Genomic DNA, 22,209 nt, shown 5'->3' with positions numbered 1-22,209 from the left:
TGACGACTAGATGTTTTAGGCCATGGCCTAGCTTGACGTACCCTACCTTCCTACTTTCCTACAAAACAACAAACCCACCTCTGTCAGTGCCAGCAGCCTCTATGACCTATATGGCAAGTTGTAAGTCTCTTACCCTGGCTTATTCGCATGGCTTTGAGCTCAAACCTCAATCTCATACATATACCAAGCATTTAGTCTTAATAAGAGGCAGGATAGCAATATGAATTTTGAAATTAGAAAGACAGGGATTCAAGTGCAAGTGCTGACACTTATTCACCTCTGTTAGGCAAGTTCTCTAACCTTTACAGCTTCAGGTGCCGGGCCTCTAAAAATGAGGATCACAGTGGTCCCCCACATTACAGGTTTATATGGGAGATTCAACTATGTCAACGGCCTCTGGAACATGGCGGATGTTTGCTAAGTGTTAGCTGCTTTAGTAATTCCAAGTGAATTAGTTCATTTGGCTACCATTGAACACAACTACTATTGTCTCCCTGGATATTAGACAAAGGAATCAGCTAACAAGAAGAATAAAAATACCACAATTCTCATTCCTAAAAGCCTAAAAGAGTCCAGACATAGAGGTTTGTCGGTAGCCTCGCTGCCTGGGGTCCCAATAGAGCATTCCCTGATCCCATAACTGAGACTCCATGACACAGACAGATACAATCAGATAATGGCAACAATCAATAATGATAACAGAAATTATTATTTATTTTCATAAACACAGACTACGTGCGTCCCGCCGTGTTACACACATCACATGCCAGTATTCACTTTTGGGGCAGTCAATCAATGAGAGCTCTCAATATTCGTCCGCAGAGGTAGGAGGGGGAAGACGGAGCTAGGGATGAGAAATTACCCACGGCAGAGTGACACATTCACCAAGTTAATCTAATCCAGGGGGGCCGTTGGGGGCCGTTGCCAGCCTGTGAATATGAAACAGACTTGATTGATTTTCACTGCAGAAGCTAAAACTCCCATTGTTATTTGCAACAAATATCAGGAAAGATGAAGCCGTGAAAAGATTGTATATCAAGCATCCAGTGCAGCCATAAATCAGAAAATGAAGTTCAAAAAAAAATTAAAAATGGTTGGAGGAAGGCTATCTCTATGTCCTAAGAGGCCTTGGTTATTAAAGCGTAAACCCCAAATTAAAACTAGGGGCAGTGAAAGCCAGTCTCGACTCAACCAATTGTTTGCCCTGGGACTGACCCAGCTGCTTCCTCTTATGAGGAACTGGACTCATATCATCTACACCACCAGAAGGAAGCAAACAACAGCACACATTCTCCTGCCTCCCAGGTACAGTGCCCATAAGCATCAAAGCTGCTGTAGCCCTGAAGACTGGTCTGGGAAACCCCATCCTTACTCTGAAAGTCCTCCATTCTGTACATCCCCTGAGCTGCCATGGCAACCTTATGTGTTACTCTCAGTAACTGAGAAGTAACAGAGCTTCTGTTAGTTCTTCTGTGTGTGCCAGAGCTCCTCACGAGTTGCCTAGGGAGAGTATTATCCACGCTATCAAGACCAGAATTCCTTGTGATACGGTCCAGCGAATGTTTCTAAAAAGTGTGTTGGGTGACCATGAGGCACACTGCATTCTGAGAACCATGGCTTAAACTGATCCCACAGTCAGCTTGTTTCCTCTCTGCACCGCAGGGACAGAGTGACTCATTTGTCTGAGACTGCCTTTATAGGAGCCGGTTTGTGTGGTGCCTATCATCCAGTCAGTATTCAAAAAGTTCTCATCCTTGGATAAATCAAGGGACTGAGCCCAAAACAGCTCTCATCACGTGAAAGACAGGATTCCAGTGCACACAAATCTGCACTCTGCTCGTGGGTCTACTTCTTACTATCCTTGAGTTGTCAACCCCAGCACTCACCTCTCTGCACCTCAGTTTACAAATCTCTAAAATGGGTGAAATGCCTAAATCATAGGATTACGAGAAGGAAAGAGTTGTAAAATATACATTAAAAACTGCTTAGCCCCAAGCCTATCTTGATGAAAGGCTGAGTAAATGTAGTTATTATTTATCATCTTAAACTGGTAGAGTGTCTCATCAGCTCTCTTAAAAACGGATCAGGTAGTTAAATCGGTAGTTCCATTGAAAATTTTTCTCCATGGGCAAAAGCCATTTTGGGCGAGTCTAACTTGTCTAACCTCATAGAAACTTCTCAGAAAGTTGAGGCAGCAGCTGCTGGATGCTCGTGCCTGTGAGGCTCTGGCCTGGAGCTGTTTAAATAGCCATCCCTGTGATTTGTGAAGATCACAGTCACATTAAGGGGAAGCAGGTAAGTTCTGTAGATTCAAGAATACCTGACTTAGAGGTGGATGGGCGTGGTCACGAGCAGGAGGCAGGAGTGGGAACACAGGGTAGCAGTAATCATCAAGGGAAGAGTTGGTTGGTCCCTGTGAAGTTACCTAATAGCAAAGTAGCCATTTCAGAGTCCCGGGACCGCTAAACGCAAGCTTATGAATTAAGGAGGTCTTGACAAGGACTTCCAAGAGATGGACATTAATGATGACAGTTTCCAGCAGTACGGCCACAAACTTGCATTTTCTTAGAGCGCAAAAGCCATGGAGAAAATAAATGAAAGAGCCACTGTTAGATTTGGGGTCAGTAGGGTCTGAGTTGCCGGCCTTGCCACTTTAGAGTCATGAGACTGTGGGCAAATGCCATGCTTCCTCTAACCTTTAGTCTCTGCCTCGGTGTAATCCATTCTAAAGACAAATGGTGACCTACTGTCCAGCACGTGCCTCCACTGCTCCAACTGTGGACGCGTCACCACTTCCCTTCCCATAGAGGGATGAGGCATGGCAGGCAGTGAGCAAATGGGTTATTAAGTTATGCTCAGTGCTAAGAAGAAAGATCAGGTGAAGGACGAGCAGAGTGACCAGGAAGGGGTATGCGCCATTTCTCACCAAGTATTTCAGGAAATACTTTCATAAAGGCACCAGGGCAGCAACTGACAGGAAGTCTATGGCTTCCGATGACCTGGAGAATAGCACAAGCTTCCTGGCAAAATTACTGTACTGAGTCAATGGGTGTAAGGATGTAGAAGCCAGAACCTAGTAATCAGAATGTACCCCAAGAAGCAGTGCTTTTATCATAGTTATTTAAATACTTTTTTCCATTAGCTGTGAGTGGAGTCTGGATGAAATCCATTAGAAGACTTAACTCATATTCTCTCTCTCTTCTCTCAGAAAAACGGGTTATGACAAGTCGCAGTGTGAGAGCTCACACCTTCGAGAGTCTATTTATAACAGGTTTAAAGGCAAATGTCACCCTGGCCTAGGTTCCTAGGGCAACGTCAACCCACTCTAATGAGGCACACACTGTCTCCAGGCTCATGCCTCTGGGAGAGAGTGCCAAGGGTGATTTCTTACTACCTAGCTTCCATCCGTGGCTGATTAATTCACTTGAATACCAATCCTGTTGCCTAGAAAGGGCTCTAAGGGCTCTAAGGGCCCACGGCCCCTGGGAGCCTAGCGGAGAGGAGTGTGGAGGAGTTGCTGCGTATGCTGCACAAGGACTCGAGGGGTTTGTTTCTCCATGTTGTCTTGGGGAACTTAATGACTGTGAAAACGTGAGTGAGAGAATGAGTGAGCAAGCAAGTGTGTGTGTGTGTGTGTGTGTGTGTGTCTGTGGGGTTATTGTGAGCACCTCTGACCAGGTATAATAAAGGCACCAATTACTAAGAGTGGCATTTTAGTGGCTGGAAAGATAGCTCAGTGTATAAAGTATTTGGCGACAAGGGCAAGAATTAGAATTGAGATCTTTGTCTCCCACACAAATGCCAGTTGGGCATGACTGCCTGCCTGCAATTCCAGCTCACAGAAGGCAAGCCAGGGAGTCCCCAGAGCAGCTGGTGAGCTATCCTAGTGGAAGTTACACGTGAGCTCAGCGTTCAAGCGAGAGACCCTGTCTTGATGAAGGAGGTAGACAGAAACTAAGGAAGACATCTTGGAATCAGCTTTGGGCCTCCATGTGCATGCACACACGTGAACATGTATACACACCTGCATACATGCACATGTTCGCACATACACATGTGTACTCATGCCAGTGAACATGCATATACACTGTACTCATACCACACACAAACACATGCATATGAGAGAAAAGCATTTCGAATGCCCTGATGTACGTAGACAAGGCTCAGAGTCCTGGCTTTGGTTTAAGTCTTAGCTCTGAGATGACAAGTAACTAAAGACAGAAGCGAGTTGCTTTTTCTCCTGGTTCCTGTATCAAATTTAAGGGTTCAGTAGCAAAGTATACCAATGTCTCTTTCGTAACCCCGCAAGCTGAGCATGGAACTCCCCTCTTGGAGCTTCTTGTCATGCGCAGTAGACTCAGCCCCTGGGGCAGCGTGCTACAAACAAGGAGTACAGCGTGCATGTGGTAGAGCAGAGACTCTCAGCAAATACTAGATTCTAGCAACTTCCTTGCCAAATCCCTGCCCACTCCTCTTCACTGTGTGTTCTGGAGATCAACTGAGGCATTAGGTAAGAAAGCATCCAGCGGGTGTTACTCAATTGTCACCATGATTATCTTGGGGATATAAGGATGCTGAGCAGGGAAACATTCTTCTCCTGGGCTCCTTCGGTAACAAGTGATTGGGTTTAAAAGAGCATCTTCCATTAAAAAAAAAAAAAAAAAAAGCCAGATGCATAGTCTTGCTTTTAAGATGCTGAGCCTCTCAGAATTGAAAAAGGATGGGTTCGTTACACAGTGAGGATTAATTAGCTGTCGGGTATTATTAAATGTTCCCACTCTTAAGACCCACGTGGACTCGGATACTGTGGAAATGAGCAAGTGGAAATCTCTGCATGAGAAGGGGGTGGGGGACGCAGTTGCTGGCAATGCAGATTTCAACCGCAGAGCACGTTGATAAGGAATAGTCTGTTTAATGTCACATGGGAGTGTTCTCTCTTTGGGGGTCTCTGTTCTGAATCTATGGTTTTCAGGGTTGTGTGAGTGGGTTTTCCTTTTGTTGTTGTTGCTGTTTTTGTTTTCTTCTTTCTCCATCAGGCCTTTTTGGAGCTTTAAAGGGCAGAGTGTGGGATGTGAGTATTTACACGAACTGGGTGTTATTTTAAGGCCTCAGACTGAGGAGTGGAGTAAAACACAGGTTTATATTGTTATTATTACTGCTCATGTGATTGAAAAGTAACAGAAGTTGAAAAAAAATCACAATTCTAAGGAGGTTGGTGGATGATAGAATCCAGTGATCACAGACCCTGGTCTTTTAACAAACTCCAGTGTCAAGTGCCAAAAATGCAAATTGGGTCTCAGAATTCAAATTTCTCCAACCCTCTGCTCAACAGCTTAAAAGCAAGGAGAAAAAAAAAAAAATGGCGGGCGCCATCCAGCGCCACACAGCTGGTTATGAACAACTGGAGCTAGAATTGTTATTTTCTAACTGGCAGCTACACCTCCGGGCCTCTGTCAGGAGTGATCTGAAGCTCACTTCATTAGCAATGTTGTCTTGCCACAGTGGAGCTCTATCTACTCTAGTGGGAATGTAAATAGGCCTCTTTCCTCTGTCACTGGGATGGAGCCTCCAAGGAGTTAGACACATATATGGAATCCCGTAGGATGCCATTGGCAATGGAAACCACACTGGGCACTACAGATGGCCTCTGAAAAATGTCATGCACATAAGTAAACAAAGGCAGATGTATCAGTTAACACATTAAAGATAATTTCAGAGGCACCAAAACGCATCGATGTCACATTAAGAAATGAAAAGAAAGTACTCCCTTTCAGAATAATTTGATCAAAACTGAGCCCAAATTTAAATTTTCTTTCCTTGTATCTTCCCTCTGTAGCGTGTGGTTACTGGTCTGTCTGTTGTCTGTCTGTTGTATGTGTGCATATGTACATGTGCCTGATGTTTGTCTGTCCCTAAAAAATGGGGTTTTCTCTGTCTTTATTGAACAGCACAGAAAATATGGCATGGGATAGAAATCTTTAACAGAATTTTACAAGGGAAAATGTTACCCAAGTGACCCAAAACGGCAAACACTACTGCAAACAGGTATTATAGGCCTATATCTATTTTGCTTCCAACATTTATGGTGAAAATTTGCTTTAACGCTGCTTCTACCCCATTGGCTGCTTTCAGCAAATGATTACAGCACACACATACACAGAGCCCATTACTCTGGGTCAAGGGCAATGGTATGATTTGCTCTGCATAGTAAGGTTGTTTGCACTGCTCTTTTAAAGGCAGGTTAAACTTCAACAGACCAAGTACATGCACAGTAGGACAGCAGGTTAAGTACATAGTCTCAAACAATCTCAAGGTGTATTAACTTTGCTTCAAGGACTGGACAAATTCAATCTCTTTGAATGCAAGACATATTTTTTGAACAACGTAGCACTACAGGCAGAATCCATGGCAGAACTCAGGGGTACCCAGTCCATTTGTTTTCTTCACAGGACTGCCATGGACTGAGGGATAAAAGAAAGTCTTAATTCCTGTGCTATTTCTGGCACAGTGCTTACTACCTATCTATAAGTGGCTTGTGGAATGAATAAAATAGTATAAAAAGAAAAAGATGACCTTTCTTTCACACACACACACACACACACACACACACACACACACACACACACACAATTAGGATAAGAAAAGGGATGCAGGGATGCTGTCAGCAGCAATGGTGGTGAGGCTGATGATGATAGTGACGGCTGCTGATGTTGCTGCTGATGGTAGCATTAAGTGAGGAGCTAGCTTGGAGTGTTCTTGGAGTTCCAGATACTACACAGGCTAAGCTCTTTATCACATACACAGTGTCTCATTGAATCTGCATTAGAACCACAGTGAATAGTGACTACTGTCACCTGTGTTCTACAGATGAGTCACTGGAGATTCAAGGTTTCAAGTCGTAACACCCACAATCCCCAGCGGGAGAGGAGTACAGTCATATGTCTAACCCACTTCAGCCCACTTGGACCTTCCTGTTCTTCATTATGCTTCTTTGAAGTCTCCCAAACCTCTGCACTTTTAGAACAGCAGGGTAGGTGGACACCGCCCCATCTTGGTCTGATGCAGGGATGGGGAACTTGCATGAGAACAGAGCAGCCAGTTTGCGGGGGCTCAGAAGGAACACAACTAAAGATATAGTGCCCATTAGTACAGGATAAGCCCCAGTAGCCCAGTCCTATGGGCCAGCAGAGTGTTTGAAAGCATTTGATGAACAAATAGATGAAAGAATGAATCAATGAATGCATGAACCTGTGAGTCGATAAAGGCACACAGTGATCACCAACGGCCTCTTCTGTACCTGGGTGAGACCCTCTCTCCCCACTGGCATGTGCTTCACTGATGGCTGTTCCCTTTTCAGGTTTGGCCCTCTGTACAGCAGCTGGTGTCTGGAAACACATACTTCACAGGGCTAGAAGTCCTGTGGGGTTAGGGCTGGTTCCAACATGTTCTTACTTTACTGTTTGCATTGAACAGATTCAAAAGAAACCATCCAGTCTTAAATCACTTTTACCTATCACTAGGGAAGTGGTTCTCAACCTGCGGGTCATGATGCCTTTGGGAGTCAAACTACCCCTTCCCAGAGCTTGCCTAAGACCATTGGAAAACACAACTGTTTGCATTATATTTGCAAAACTACAGTTATAAAGTAGTAACAAAAGTAGTGTTATGGTTGGGGCTCATCACAACATGAGGAGCTATATTAAAGGGTTACAGCATTAGGAAGGGTGAGACTGCTGAGCTTCAGAGTCTTCTCTTAATTCTCCATTTTTAGAAATCTATTTTACCAGCAACCCTCTCTGAGGTCTTTCCGGGCTTTCAGAACCAAATGCCACCTCTTTCTCCTTTGAACAAACAACAACTCCATTACTATCTCTGAGCATGTGTCCTACTCTGTGTAGAGTTAGGGCCATTTGAGTGTGAGTGCTTGTAATGGTCCCCTCTTTACCAGGCTATGCCCATCTGGAGGGCCTTAAGGAAGCCATGCAAGCTGAGAGCAAAGTCTACATATGTGCTGAGTGTGACAGCCACAGGGGAAGGACTTTCTACCCCTTGCCTTTTACATTCGCGAGTTCATAGACAACAGGGCTTTTAGTTGCCAGGGAAAGAGAGGAAAAATAACGTGTCTGACTAAAGTTCTAAAGGATTAAGTGAAGGCTCTGTTTTGAATACAATTTCCTCCAAAAAAAAAAAAAAGACTCACGTGTGGAAAACCTGGTCCTCATGTTGGTGGATCTAATCACCCAAAAGCGAATGGATCATACATACTTTCACCAACAAGTCAATGTGTTACTGATTCATAATATGGAGGAATTATAGGAAGGATAGGGCCTAGTTGGAGAGAATAAGTCTGAAGATGTGTCTTTGGAGAATATCTTGTCTCTGACGCCATCCAGTCTGTCTGTCTCTTTGCCTTCTGACCACCATGAAATGAGTCCTCTCTACATAGGACTACTGACACTACTATCTTCCTCAGCACAACCTGGAAACAATGGAGCCAGTTGACCCTGGACGAAATCCTGCCAACTGTGGTCTACATCAAATGGCTCTTCCTTTAAATAGTTTCTGTTAGTTAAAATAGCACAAAGACAAATGCAATAGCCATGTATGATTCTGGTAAGTGGCAGGGTACAAACCCAGGTCTGTTAGATTCTGAAGCTTGAACTCAGAAAGGCAAAAGTTGAACTTTCCACCTGAGTAGCCTTGAGCCCCTTATGCCAACTACAGAAGGTGTTCAAGACATTCTAGGTAATGTGACTAGACAGGCTAAGAATACAGCAACGTATGGCAGTGGCCATGTGGCAAGTCCTTGGGGACAAAACAGAAACATGGATTTGTAGTCATTAGGGCCTGGCACCTTTCCCGCTCCTCCATCTGTCACCAGAGATGGGTAGGCTGAGGCTCTGCCCAGTGCCTTCAACCACATATTATAGTTGTAATCTGCTGCTGTGGCCAGCACATGCCCAACTTCAGGGGGGCAATCCCCTGTCCCTTGCTAGTCCAGGCTGCTGAAAGGCATGGCTGGAACAGCAACACTCACCCGCAGGGTCGTGATGGTGGAAGGATCCCGGAGCCGGCCCTCCTCATCTTTCAGGTTGTAGCCTTCTGGCCTCTTATCACGCTCACTGACTTTCCACAGCTTCACAGTTTTATCTGTGGAGGACAATCAGAATTCATGGTGACAGGGCAAGGAAGGTGATGATCAAGGTAACAATAGTGAGAAGGGCTAGAGGAACCAGCTCCTCAAAGTTCTGTCCTGCATGAATCTCATGTCCTTTGAAGGCAAAGCTCACAAGGAAAGACAAAAGCACAGATTGTGTTGGCACAAATGGCCTTCTCTGATGATTCACTGTTAGAACATACACCTTACATTTTAATTTGACTCATTCAGTAAAAATATTGATTGAAATAGAATAAGAATGTTACATGCATAGAGTTCACTTTGTAAGTGTTAGCATATGGACAATTTTAATCTAGTGTTCATGATTGCTTTGGGCAGTAGGACACTGTTACCATTTCTATTTTTTAGCATCCATCCTTCTTAGACACTGTCCTCACCATGCCCACGAAAGCCCTTCAAAACCTGGCACTCTTGGCTTCCCCGACTCTCTGATACTGCTGACCATTCTGTTACCAACTCCCTGTGTTACTGTCACATGGCTTTTGTCTGTGCTTAGGTCACTAAGTACACTTCTGCTTCAGGTCCTTTGAATGTACTGATGTACTGTGCCTTCTGCTATTGTCTGTCTATCTGTCTGTCTGTCTGTATCTATCAATCATCTATCTTCTATCTATCTATCTATCTATCTATCTATCTATCTATCTATCTATCATCTATCTACTTACTTTCTGTTTGTCTGTCTGTCTATCTTCCTTCCTTCCATCTGGCACTGAGGGTTAAACCCAGGGCTGTAGAAGCTAGAAAAGTTCTCTGCCAACGAATCATCTGCCCACCCTCTCCTCTTTCTTCTTTCTTCTCTTCTCCCCTCCCCCACCTGGGCTCCAATCTTCTTTCTCTCCTGCCCCATCACTTTTCCTTCTTGCTGCTTCCTGATAGCTCCCAACTATAAACTTATCGTTTAGACTGTCATACTGCCACGAATCTCTTGATGACACCTGTCCTTTTCCATCGCAATGAAACAAAAATGAGAACTCTAATGCCTCCAGGTGCTGAGAGCCCAAGGCAGCGATGGAGGGAATCTGGGACTCTGAGACCTGGCAAGGCATGCTCCACTCAGGCTCTCCATTCTACATTTTTACAAAACATGTTTGGGCTAAGGCAGTCTTGTCTGTGTGCCATATGGCCTTGAACACCTTCCTTATCAGATCACACACCCTCAGTCCATGCTTGTCTTTGCCTTTCCTTCTGAAAAGCAGGGGCACATTTAGTTTCTCTGTATTTGTCTCTATTGGACAGGATTTGTTGTGAGATATTGTTGGGCCTAATTCTTGCTACTGCCTAACAGCTGTTAGGTCTCAAACCCAGGACAAAGGGTTGAGATGCCTATTAACATATCAAAACAGACTCTGGCTGCCAGGGTCTCTCAGCATCCTTCAGTCCCTACCTGTTTCAAGAATCATCCTGGTTAGCATATCCTGTCCCTGTCCTGAACTTTGCACCCAAAGGGTGGGACTGCCTCTTCTCCCAGCTCCTTTGGCCCTATATAACTCAGCTGGTTTGTCTATGGGAGTTTGTTGGCCCAGGGCATTTCTCTTGATCCAAGGCTTCTCTCTCCCTCTACCCCACCTCCATATCCTCACAAATGGCCTGGCTCAGTCTGGCCATGTTCACTCTGGACTCTTCCAGATGCCTTTGTCTCTGCCTCTGGATGTTTTTTCCCTCATATCTACAATAATCCTTCTCCTCCACTATCCCTAGGAGCTGTCATAGCCTCTTTTCTTTCTTTCTTTCTTTCTTTCTTTCTTTCTTTCTTTCTTTCTTCCTCTATCTTTCTTTTCTTTCTTTCTTCCTTCCTTCCTTCCTTCCTTCCCTTTCTTTCTTTTCTTTCTTTCTTTCTTTCTTTCTTTCTTTCTTTCTTTCTTTCTTTCTTTCTTTCTTCCTTCCTTCCTTCCTTCCTGCTTGCTTATTTTTCATTCAACAGGCACGTGGCCAAGGACTATGGTCCTCTCAGGAAGGCAGGTACAAAGTAGTCCTGGAGTCAGAAATGATCATCAGACAACAAGGAGATGTCCACTTAAATCTCAATTTCCATATGCACACATCCATGTATTTCAACATTACACAGTTGTTACTCTGTACCCCAGTTTATTCATAAACTGGTAGAAATGTCATTTTTCTTATGGGGTGTATTAGGATGGAATGAATCAGCATGTTTAACTGTGGCTAATGATAGTGTCCAAATAGTAACTGTCATTAGAATTAGCATTCTGTGCCAAACATCTACAGTAAGAATAGGTAACTCTCTTGTTGTGAGTGTCATCTCATAGGGATGTCTCCATACTTCTATCTTCTGGGGAGAGAAGCTGTCCCTCTTATTGTCTGTGATGGGACTTCTTTGATTTTCTGTCCTGCCTCACTCACTACTCACCAGGCTCCACACCATCCCTTCCCAGGTTCTTCACCTTTGGGAGGACCACTCTTGCAAGCAAAGGCACATGACCTCACAGGACTTCATGACTTCATGTTTTATCCTTAGAGGTCTTAAAAGCATTATGTTCTGGGCTGTCAGCAGCTATGGGGACATTTTAGTAAAAATCCATTTTCTCACATCTAGGTATTATTTGGGCTTCCAAAGCCTTTTCTCATGTTTGGCCACACTGTTCCTTGTGGGATCCATGGATTCTCATCTTTTCAATCACTCTGACTTGTGCTGAGAGGAGAGCCTGCCCCAGCTGTGAGTTTAATTTAGAAATTGCTAGCTCTATGCTTGCATCCCTCTGGTCCCAAGCTTTTCTGAGATCTTGTTCACACAAGACTGCTTTTTTTAGAGTGAGAAAGTTAACCACGAACCTCATTCATGGTCACTTGATTTGTTCTTCATCAGCTGTAGCTGAGAACAACCTATAAGCCAGTCTTTTCTGTTTCTTGGCTTTGAAATGGGTCTAAATCACCACCAAATTTTTTTCTGTTTCTTAGCTTTGAAATGGGTCTAAATCCATTTATTGCAAGGCATTTCAATCTTATATTTTATATCATAAATGATAAATTGCCATAGAGATAAATAGAAATCACAGGGAAAACACAAGGATAAAAGTTAGCCATATGACCTCCAGTTAGAAACAATCCATGATCAAAACTTTGTATATATTCTCTTTTAGTTTTTGGATGGTGTCTTCCTTATGTAGCTCTGAGTAGCCTGGAACAGAAACCACTTTCATTTGCCTGCCCAGTGCTGGGATGAAAGGCATGCTTCACCATGATGTCTCTTATGTATATTCTTCTATTTCCTGTATGTAGTATTTTGAGTCAAGGAACTACAATGACATTATGTATACAAAATTGTATATTTAATCATTTCCCTTCTTTTATTATATAAGATGTACCTGCCATTGTAATTGAAAAAGGAGAATGAGCAGGAAGGTTAAAAAGAGAAAAACTTCCCTTAGTTCCTATGGACTAAGATTACTGCATCCATTTTCTGTATAAACTACTATTTTCTTGTTTAGTTATTTCTAACAAGCAATATGCCATGTGGGTAATATATGCATTTTACCTGAATGTATATTTTATACTGACAGCTATCCATGTACATGTATTTACTGAATCTATGACATGTAATATAATGATTACACTACAGAATATAATTTGTAGTAAGAATGTGTTAACAACTAAAAGCCTAATATTGGGAGACCTATTTTTAAACCACAGAAGAATCAAATCATATGAGAAAATAATATGCAGTCATTAAAAATCCATTTATGGTATTTTAATAAAATATCAGCTAGAAAAGTATTTTTGTTGCTATTTTATTAAATGTTAAAATCTGGCTTAAAAACACCTTATATAATATATCATATTTCTGTTAATAAACATGTTATTTACATTCTTTTCTTATTCCTCTAAAAGACACTAGCAGTGGTTCTCTCTGTGTCAGAATAGGCCCTGTCTTTGTTTTGTGTCCAGGTATTTTCTTAATTTTCATCATGAACACCTTAGCACTCTGCCTTTCTCAGCACACACAGCCAGGCAGGATAAGTAACCCAGACAGTGCAATGTGTCTTTGTGTGGCAAGTAACATCAAGGTCTATTTCACAATGGAATGTGAGCTTTACTTTTCTTTAAAAGTTCTGAAGTTAAAAACCTATTCTAGTAGAATTAGTAGCTATACTCAACTAATGAGATAAGCACCCTGTTCCTCCAAAAGATAATTGATGGAGAATTCAATCCAGTTCCCTAGGGTTGTGTTGCCTGGGGTCATACTTGACTTTATTATCACAGCATTTTCATTTGACTCTGAATCTTAAAGCTTTGTAGGGGAAAAAAAAAAACTCTAAGGAGCACGCAGCTGTTAATATGAGAAACGGCATTTTCTTTCTTCTGGCTTGTTCTCTGGGTAGTTTATCATCACGTGTGGCAGCTTAAAACACAACATTATCATTTATCTTCATGTTCTCTTTTATGTAGTAATTCCCATTGTCTTCCATTAATTTTTGAATGTTAACCCTATTTGGCATGGGGATGTGCTTGGATTTTTAACCTCAATATTAGTATAGGAATGAAGACTGCACAAGAACATGGGAATTTTTCTTAGAAGAGTCGGTTTGAGATGCAGTTGACATGTGAAATAGCATCCCAAATGGGAAGATAATATCCTTGTTAATCAAAAAACTATTTAAAAACTCAATTAACAGAACATTATGCTATATAATTAATCTTCATTGAATTCCACTTTCTTTCCCATCCCCCCTACAAAGCACTTAATAAGCCTTTGGATTTTACTGCAATAATCAATAGGCTAAATTTCATAATATAATGTAATCTAGCTATGGAAGACAATCAGACACTTCTCTGCGACTGAAGTAATTACATTAAAACTCCCACATTAAAACTTCCATTCTGAGTGGTGTGAAACAACAAAGTCTTTGTGTGAGACATGAACTGAGAGCAACCACAGAGAATCAATGGACATGAAGTACAGTGGTCTGGCCTCCAAGAGATCAGGGCTGTAAAGAGTCAAGAGGACACCAGAACAAAAAACAAACAAACAAACAAACAAACAAACAAAACCAGATGAATAAAGACCTGGTCACATTGAGGTTTGCTTGAATAACTCCCAAAGAGCTAATTTAGAATTATCATATTTTTTTTTTATTTATATGCTGCCTTTATAGTTGAGGGATTTGGAGGCCATCTAAATTATGTTCTTTCTCTCTCTTTCGTCTGTCTCTCTGCCTTTCTCTCTCTTTCAAAATTAAAATGATAAAAGGAAGAAAGTTACAAGTGACCTCCAGTGCACAGTCAAGACTTAGTAACAGGAAATCTTTTGCTGTGCATCCTTCTTGTCTTTAACAAGGAATATATGCTTGATTGTATTGCAGACATTGTCCCCATGTTTCTGTTCTTGATATGACACTCTTAAATCACATTTACACATGTGTTCCGCATAGACTCACAGGTGGTGAAATGAGTCACCCGTCGACTCTTTTTCTTGCTCTTTAGTTTTTCTCTCTGAATCCTCTGGTTACTGTTTGCCATTAGCATTCTTCAGTAGGGACTGAATTCCAAGCTGGCTTTTTTTTTTTTTTTTTTTTTTTTCTCCTTTCTCCTGGTCAAAATCCTGGAGTGACATCAGCTTCCTCCATGGAGTGAATATATGAACAGGCTTCATTCACCTACCAGTAACCTATCCTCCCGTCTCTATTCATATCACTCTATAGCAATATAAAGGACACAGAGAGTTTGAAGGCAGATAAAGAAACTGCTTCTTGATCAGCTTTTGGGAGCATCCCCAACTTCTCTGGTCTTGTGCTCTGGGCTCAGAACTTGATTTTCTCAGATACACAGACATCTGCTTTGCAGACCCGAAAATATACTCAGGGATTAATAACTATTTTTCAAAATGCCAACAGCATGTCGAGTTTCCTGAAATGCTTCCCCAGAATAACATGCAATGAATCTTAAGGCAGGAAGTCACATTCCTCAAACACCTGCAAGCAATCCACACTAGGAAACTGCCGATAACGGGCTCCACCGAATTGGGTCATAAATTCGATATTTATAAAGTGAATAGCTACTATTTACTGAGTCCAATTCTGTGTGCACCATGAATTCTGCTAAGCATCTTGCAAACAGGGTTTCTAAGTTTTTCACAAGCTCACAAGGGATAAAGGACTACTGAGGCAAAGGAAAAGTTACAGGTCAGGTTGACTGTCTCTGAAAATATCAAATAGGAGAAATACAAAAGAAAACAAATAAAAGCCTCCTCCACATACCGTTGGTAGACAGAAGAAAGTAAGCTGCGTTTTGTTGAGGGAGCCATCTTATCTTATTGATTTTTTCTTCTATTTCTAAACTTTTCAGGTAATCGAACTCGGGTTCATGGCTCTGGAATGTGCTGTAAACATTGTATTCACCCCTACGATGAACCTGGTTTTTACTCTGTAGGAAAGTAAAACACACACAGAATATTAAACCATTTAAAGCATGTGCCAACTCACGGATTCTTTTTCCCCTCTGAGAAAAGCCATTAGGGTCCCGCTGGGAGGTTGCACTGGGAGGTTGCATTAGAGAGAGAGAGAGAGAGAGAGAGAGAGAGAGAGAGAGAGAATAGATACCAAGCCACTACAGCTCTAGATTCAGCTTCAGTTTGCTGGCACCAAAAGCATGCACTCTGTTGGCAAATATCAGAAACACACACACACACACACACCCCTATTTGAAAATTATATATTTAAAACTATATTAACAAAAAGAATATATCATAACATATACATAGAAACAGAAGTTGCCAGCCATGGTAGTGCATGCCTTTAATCTTAGCACTCAGGAGGCAGAGGCAGGCTTATCTCTGTGAGTTTGAGGCCAGCCTCATCTACAAAGGGAGTTCCATGACAGTCAGGACTGCTGATACACAGAGAAACTCTGTCTCAAAAAAACAGGAGGAAAAAAAGGAAAAAAGAAAGAAAGAATTTAAAATAGAATAAGACTGCAATCAATACAAATAGAAGATCTACTATTAAATCTTTGTGTATTTCAGGAAGTGCCAAGAGGCCACTCTGTGGAGATGCTCTCACACACTTATATCAATCCCTATGAAAGGTGCAAGGCTGTAGCAAAGGTAACTTTCAATGCTCACAGAATCTCAGAGAGGTAGGCAGAGCTGTGAGATGGACCCCAGAGAGAGGCTCGGAGATATAAGTGACTCTTCTGGGGCCACACTGCTCATAAGGAGCGATCTGAGCATCAGTCCTTCCCATCTCCCCTTTTATCCAGCGTAAGTGATGAGAAGACCATCTGCACATGAGTGTCATCTGCATCATGAGGATGGTGGCCTTTACCTATGACTTTCCCCTAGCACTAATTATGCAGAAAGCAAACTGCAGGAGCTAAATAAATGATGAGATCCAGAGCAGAGAGCCAAGGGCCTGAAAAGAGGGGAAAGGGAGAAGAGGGGTAAGACTCCAGGGAGAAGGTTGTATTACACGGATTTTAGAACCAGTTTCCCAAAGTCTTGACATTTGGCTCCGAAATCTGTTCAAAAATTAAAATTTGGGTTTTATTAAACATATTTTTAAATCAATGTTTGATTTTAAAGAAAAGGTTCAATTTAAAAACATATGATCTTAGATGGACACAGGACACCCGTAGGGATATTTCAGTGGGCGCTTCTGTTGAGCCTAGAGGTTTGCAGGCAGGCACTGAGGACAGAGGTCCTATCAAGCAGTTTGTCTGTGAGCAAACACATTGCCTGAAGCGTTGCCGCCCCCAGACGATGTCACATGGCGTTTGTCAGCCAAGCTATGTGTACATCCGAACCTCTAAGCGCCGCCAAAATTGAATACTGAATTCCCAGATCCTCATCCTCGTTGACTTTTATGAACCCACCCACACTACTTTAGAAGGTGTGTCTCCCATCGTTCTAATGAGTCAGGCTTCCCAGATCTCCTAGTAAATGAAAATAGGTGAAACCTATAAATAGATAGCAGAAAATGTGGGGTGGACTATGACTGGTAACACACAGCCTTGGGTAATTTATGCTAAATAGCTCTTCCAGTTCCCCTTAATCATAGCTGTGAACCTAATTGGATTTTTTTTTTTTTAAATTGGAGATTTGAAAATCAGTTTTCAAAGGACTTTAGATGCTGACACCCTTGCTCCTCCCCTGCTCACTCACAGAGTGGCAGTCCACCTTAACAATAAATTTCTAAGAGGGTTGATTTGCTACCATCCAAATCAGACTGTCAAGTGTGGGTAGCATGTGCCAGACCAATTAGCACCAGGCAGCTCTGGAAAAAGCAGGAAAAATTCCAGGTCACGAAGAGCGATTCAGGTCTTACTTGCCAACTACATCTCCATGTTTCTGGGGCTAGTGTAATAGCCTGGATGCCTGATTTAATGCTGAGCACTTGAATTTACACAGGACCCTGAGGGATTATGACGCCCTTATAGAAATTAATTGCAAATAATGTGCAATTACCAAATATATCACCCCTAAATGAGGCTATCCTCTTTTGAGGGGGAGGTGTGATGCAAATGGCTTGGAGGCACAAAGTGGGCATTAAATTGCTCGGGAAGTCTCTTGTGAAGTCTTCCTCCCTCGTGACTCCCCGGTGCCCAGTTAATCTCAGAGGCAGGCAGTGGCAGATGGAAGAGTTGCTGGAATACAGACTACCCTGCTGGAAGGACTAGAGTGTGCCAGGAGAGGCCAAGGAAATCAAAGTGGGCCATAATTCCATCTCGAGGAAACAGAAACAGGCATGGCAGCAGGAGCATCCTCAATTTATGTGAAAGAGAAAAAGAATTCCTAGAAGAACCCAAGCCTCAGGAATAAACCAGCCACTGAAATGGCATTATGTACTATATCCAGCTTCAGGGACCCACACCAGCCCGTGCCATATGCTGGCCTAAGGAGCCTTTTTGGAGGGTTTTGCCCTTTAGAAGTCTGAGCATTACTTTCTTCTCTATTGACCCAACATGCCCTCTTTTCAACTGTTGTCAAATAAAGCTATTTCCCTCTCCTATGTATTCTGGCAGTACCTGAAATGAAGGGAGATTGAATTTCAACACCTGGAGGACAGATCCCAAGACAACAGCTGGAGTTTGCTCCTCTGTAAACACCTGTGGAATTTTGCAGGTCAGATGAGAACAGCTGCTGTTTCCCAATGTTCGTTTCTAGTAGGATACAGCCTTGCCCAGGGAGAATTGTCTTCGAGGGGCTTTTGTGAGCTTGAACTTAGAACTGTGGATGCTAATGACTTTTTGGCAGTTTTGCTGTTGGTGAGCAAAGTGGCAGGCAAGGTTAAGGGCGATAGACACATGAGGATTAAGGCACAGTGGGGGGGCCTCCTCTAAAAAGGGAAGAAAATGAGAATGTCCAATTGGCTGATACTTACCTCCTGTTCTCGTTGAAATATTACAACCCGACCCCCTTTGTCCCCTGTCGCTAGTAACTCTCCCGTGTGGTTGAATTCTACCGTAGAGATAATGTCAGCTGAAAGGAAGAAGAAGACAAAAGCAATTTAAGTAACTGCACACTTATGTTGAATGGGTAGATAATAGACACACTTTTCTGCGCATTTAAGGGCTTAGGGCTCCGGCTGTGCAGTGGAATTTGCAGGGTTTTATGTTCTGCATTTTAAGTGCCACTTGAAGTAGCAGTTGTTTCCCAATTTCCCAGGTGCCCCCACCGCACCGTGGGCTCCTGGAACATCTGAGGTGAGCAGAGGGGCAAGGCCTGTTTACACCCTTCTGGTTCACGGAAGAGAATGTGAGTTTCTTTTCGCTCACGGAAATGGTTTTTCTTTGCTTATTTTCATTAACCACAGACCCCTCTTCCACTCCAAGAAAATTCCCCAGACAAGAGTAAATGTGATGGTCAGGCTGAGGACTGAACATTGAGGGAATCAGGGTGCAGATGCTGATGCCAATGCCAACCACAGCAGAGAGTACAGGAGTCACTGGGGTACCCCTCAAGTCCCCCAACTTCACTAGGGTTATTGCATAAGCCGAACGCATCCTCTGGTGAGCACACTCTTTTCCAGGACAGGGTACTGGAAAGACAGTGTCAGAAGGTCAGGGAGCATTGGAGAAAGGTGCAGGCAGAGACTCAGAGCACAGATAACTGGGGGAATAAAGTCAGCTTCAATGCTGGTTACCTTGTGGCCGAAGAACAGGTGAATTACCTATGAGTGGATTTATTAGGGCCAGAGATTAATTCCCCCATATGTCAATCACTCTTCCAACAACTGGAGAGTGTAAATGAGCTTAGAGATAAAGAAGAGAGAGCATAAAATAGAAAGGAAAGGGAAAAGAACAAAAGAAGGAAAGCATTGTGACTGTACTGTCTGACTGAGGACTGGCTGGAGCCTGAACCTATGACAGCAAAGGCAAGGGTAAGGTGGGAAACCCTGACAGCAATCCCCGACGAACTCAAGCCTTACATCTTGTGTGTGTGTATTGTCATTTTCGGATGTTCTTGGTATGCCAGCTTCACTCAGATAAGTAGCATAAAATTCTCGGCTCACACACAGTATCTTTTCTGCATATTGAAAATATTCTCAATTCTCACTCTTCGTGCGGAACGAGAGAGGAAATCACAAGCCTTCATCACCTGTGATGTGTCACTCACTCAATGAAGGATCGGTCAAGTGAGGCACACTTAAAGAGAGTTCAAGCTTTACTCCTTATCAGGAGTCAGTTCAAACTCTCCAGGGCAAGGAAGGAAAACGATACAGTGGTTCATCTTACGGAGCAAGTGTAACATAGCACGTGCAGTCTGTGGTCCTCAGTTTTTGAGGAATTCACACCCAGATGTCTAGATCTTAGTGAAAACATCTAAATTCTATATGCCGACAATGTTTTCTTTTTCAACACATGACAATCTGTGGCACTTCCCTCTTTATGAGGCATCTTCCTGCCTCTATATCCTGAGATCTGGGATTACAGGTATGTGCTGAGGAGAAAGTCTTGTCTGCAGGCTGATGGGAAGGCTTGGTGGGTTAAGTCCTTACTGTGCAAGCATAAGGACCCAAGCCTGGGTTCTCAGTACTCAGACTCAGCTGAGCATGGCAGTGCCTCTCTCTAACTCCAGTACTAGGAGGTAGAGACAGAAAGATTCTGGGACCTTGCTGCTCAGCTAGTCTTGCTAATTGGTGAGCCTCAGATTCAGTGAGAGACAATATCTCAAAAAATAAGGAAGAAGAGGGGTTCACACAAACATGGTACTCACACAGGCATATCCCCTTCCCACACAAATCTTGTCAGTAGGTTGCATGTGGTTCGTGGGTCAAGTGTTTATGATTTCTGACTTATAATCATCTTCACTTAGATAAGGCGACTTCATTCCTTATTGATCTAAACTGGAAATCAATTCCATCTTCTCAGGAAATAAAGAACAGAATAAGCTGTGTGGTTGCTAAGCTTTTGATATACCTTTGGAAGGCCTGTTCACATAACAGGCACCCATAGACCAAGGTATAGCAAAGCCCAGCATGGCTGGAGAACTTGCTACTTTACACAAAACATCTGATCACTGGTCTTTCTTATAGCTTGTGTATTTTAACAGTGTTGCTGGGAGAAGTCATCTGTCAACTGTCTGCAGTTACCTTAGAATACCCTCTCCGAGACAGACTGAAGTTAGTGTGTGCTGCTGACATCTGTACTGATTCTGGCCTTTCAGTAAGTACAGAAATAGCTTTCTGACCTGCCTGGAATACAAGGTGGGCTTGGTTGTCTCTTTTCACTTTCTAGCTTCTGACAAGTACTAAGGAACGAATCATGACTCATTGCTCAAATTGCTCAAACACTAACGTTAGACACACACACACAGACAGAGAGAGAGAGAGAGAGAGAGAAAGAGAGAGAGAGAGAGGAGGTGCAGGGAGGGAGGGAGAGACAAAGACAGAGAAACAGAGGACTTATGAGCAATGAGAAGGTGAGACCCAGTTTGGAACAAAAAGTACCCACTTCACATCATCTTTGTCTGGTTGGTTTTTGTTTGGTTTGGTTTGGTTTTTTCTAAGGCAGGCCACAATATGTAGTTTGGGCTTGCCTTAAACTGGGATTTAGGCTGGCCTCAAACTTGTGATCTTTCTGCCTCAGCCTCTGGAGTGCTGGAATCACTGGTGTATGGTGCCAGGCCCTGCTCACTGGGGCTGAGTTTCAAGGTCCTATTTCTGTGCAGTTATGTTCTTGCATTGGGTGGCAACATTAATACACAAACTCTGGACCATGAGCTGTGGGGACTGAGACCTAATGGTGAGGGTTTTTTTTTTTTTTTGGGGGGGTGGTGGTGGTGAAGCTGGGTATCAAAATAAAGAGTTAAGTAGCTCTTTGGACATGACCCCTGGCTCACCTGTCAAGAAAAAGCCACTTTTAGCAAAACAAAAGCTACTCTCAAATGCTACTCTCCCAGAGACGACAAACACATGGTTCTACCCAGACTCCGAAATGCCTTTCTTTAAAATCTACATATCTGAAAATAGGGTGGGATCCAAGTTTAGATCACACAGTCCCAGCCAACACCACCAGAGCTCTCCATCATGAAATATAAGGTATTGTTTTAGACCCTAAAATCTGTCTCATTTGTTTTGCAGTTGCCACCGTTGTTCAGGGCTCTGTCTTCTTTGAGAACCTCGCAAGAGAAAGGGTGACCTGAATAGGGCAGCCTGAATAGTGTGACCCACATGGCAGAGCGTGTAATTCCTCTGTCCTGTTGCTAACACTTCATATTTATTTTAAGCTCACCAGGCAGCTATATAGGTATTGCCACAGTTTGGTTGATGTCTGTTTTGAACTTTTCTGTTTCCTGACTCATTTATCACTGCAAAGCAGCTCGGGATAGCTGAAAGACTCTACCATCCCATCCATCTCTACTTATCTCCATCTATGACTGCTTAATAATTAATAGAAAACTCATGAATCACCTTCACATTCCAATTTCAACATACCAAGACTACAGATGCCCATTCTCTTGCATTTGAAACATGATGTTAACAAAGCAGACCTACTGCTGCTCAAGACAGGAACTTCTGTGAGCCTAGAAAGAGAGGGAACTAGGCATGACCATAAGCTAGCTAGCTATCTTAGTGACA

At 42.9% G+C, this 22,209-nt stretch overlaps 1 protein-coding gene across 8 annotated transcripts in view; it reads right to left on the bottom strand.

Annotated features, from left to right (window-relative positions):
* Positions 1-22,209, bottom strand: part of Ppp2r2b (protein phosphatase 2 regulatory subunit Bbeta) — a 400,180-nt gene that overhangs the window by 83,553 nt on the left and 294,418 nt on the right. For all 8 annotated transcript variants that reach the window (XM_034518041.2, XM_034518043.2, XM_076912724.1 and 5 more), the window contains 3 exons: positions 18,511-18,608; positions 15,391-15,556; positions 9,038-9,150 (listed from right to left, as the gene is read on the bottom strand). In XM_034518041.2, coding sequence (XP_034373932.1) covers positions 9,038-9,150; positions 15,391-15,556; positions 18,511-18,608 — 377 coding nt within the window. The remainder of the gene's footprint in view (positions 1-9,037; positions 9,151-15,390; positions 15,557-18,510; positions 18,609-22,209) is intronic.

The sequence above is a fragment of the Arvicanthis niloticus genome, chromosome 14 (assembly GCF_011762505.2).
Source record: "Arvicanthis niloticus isolate mArvNil1 chromosome 14, mArvNil1.pat.X, whole genome shotgun sequence".
NCBI lineage: Eukaryota > Metazoa > Chordata > Mammalia > Rodentia > Muridae > Arvicanthis > Arvicanthis niloticus.
The sequence above is the reverse complement of the archived record's forward strand: the minus strand, read 5'-3'. Positions and strand labels throughout refer to the sequence as shown.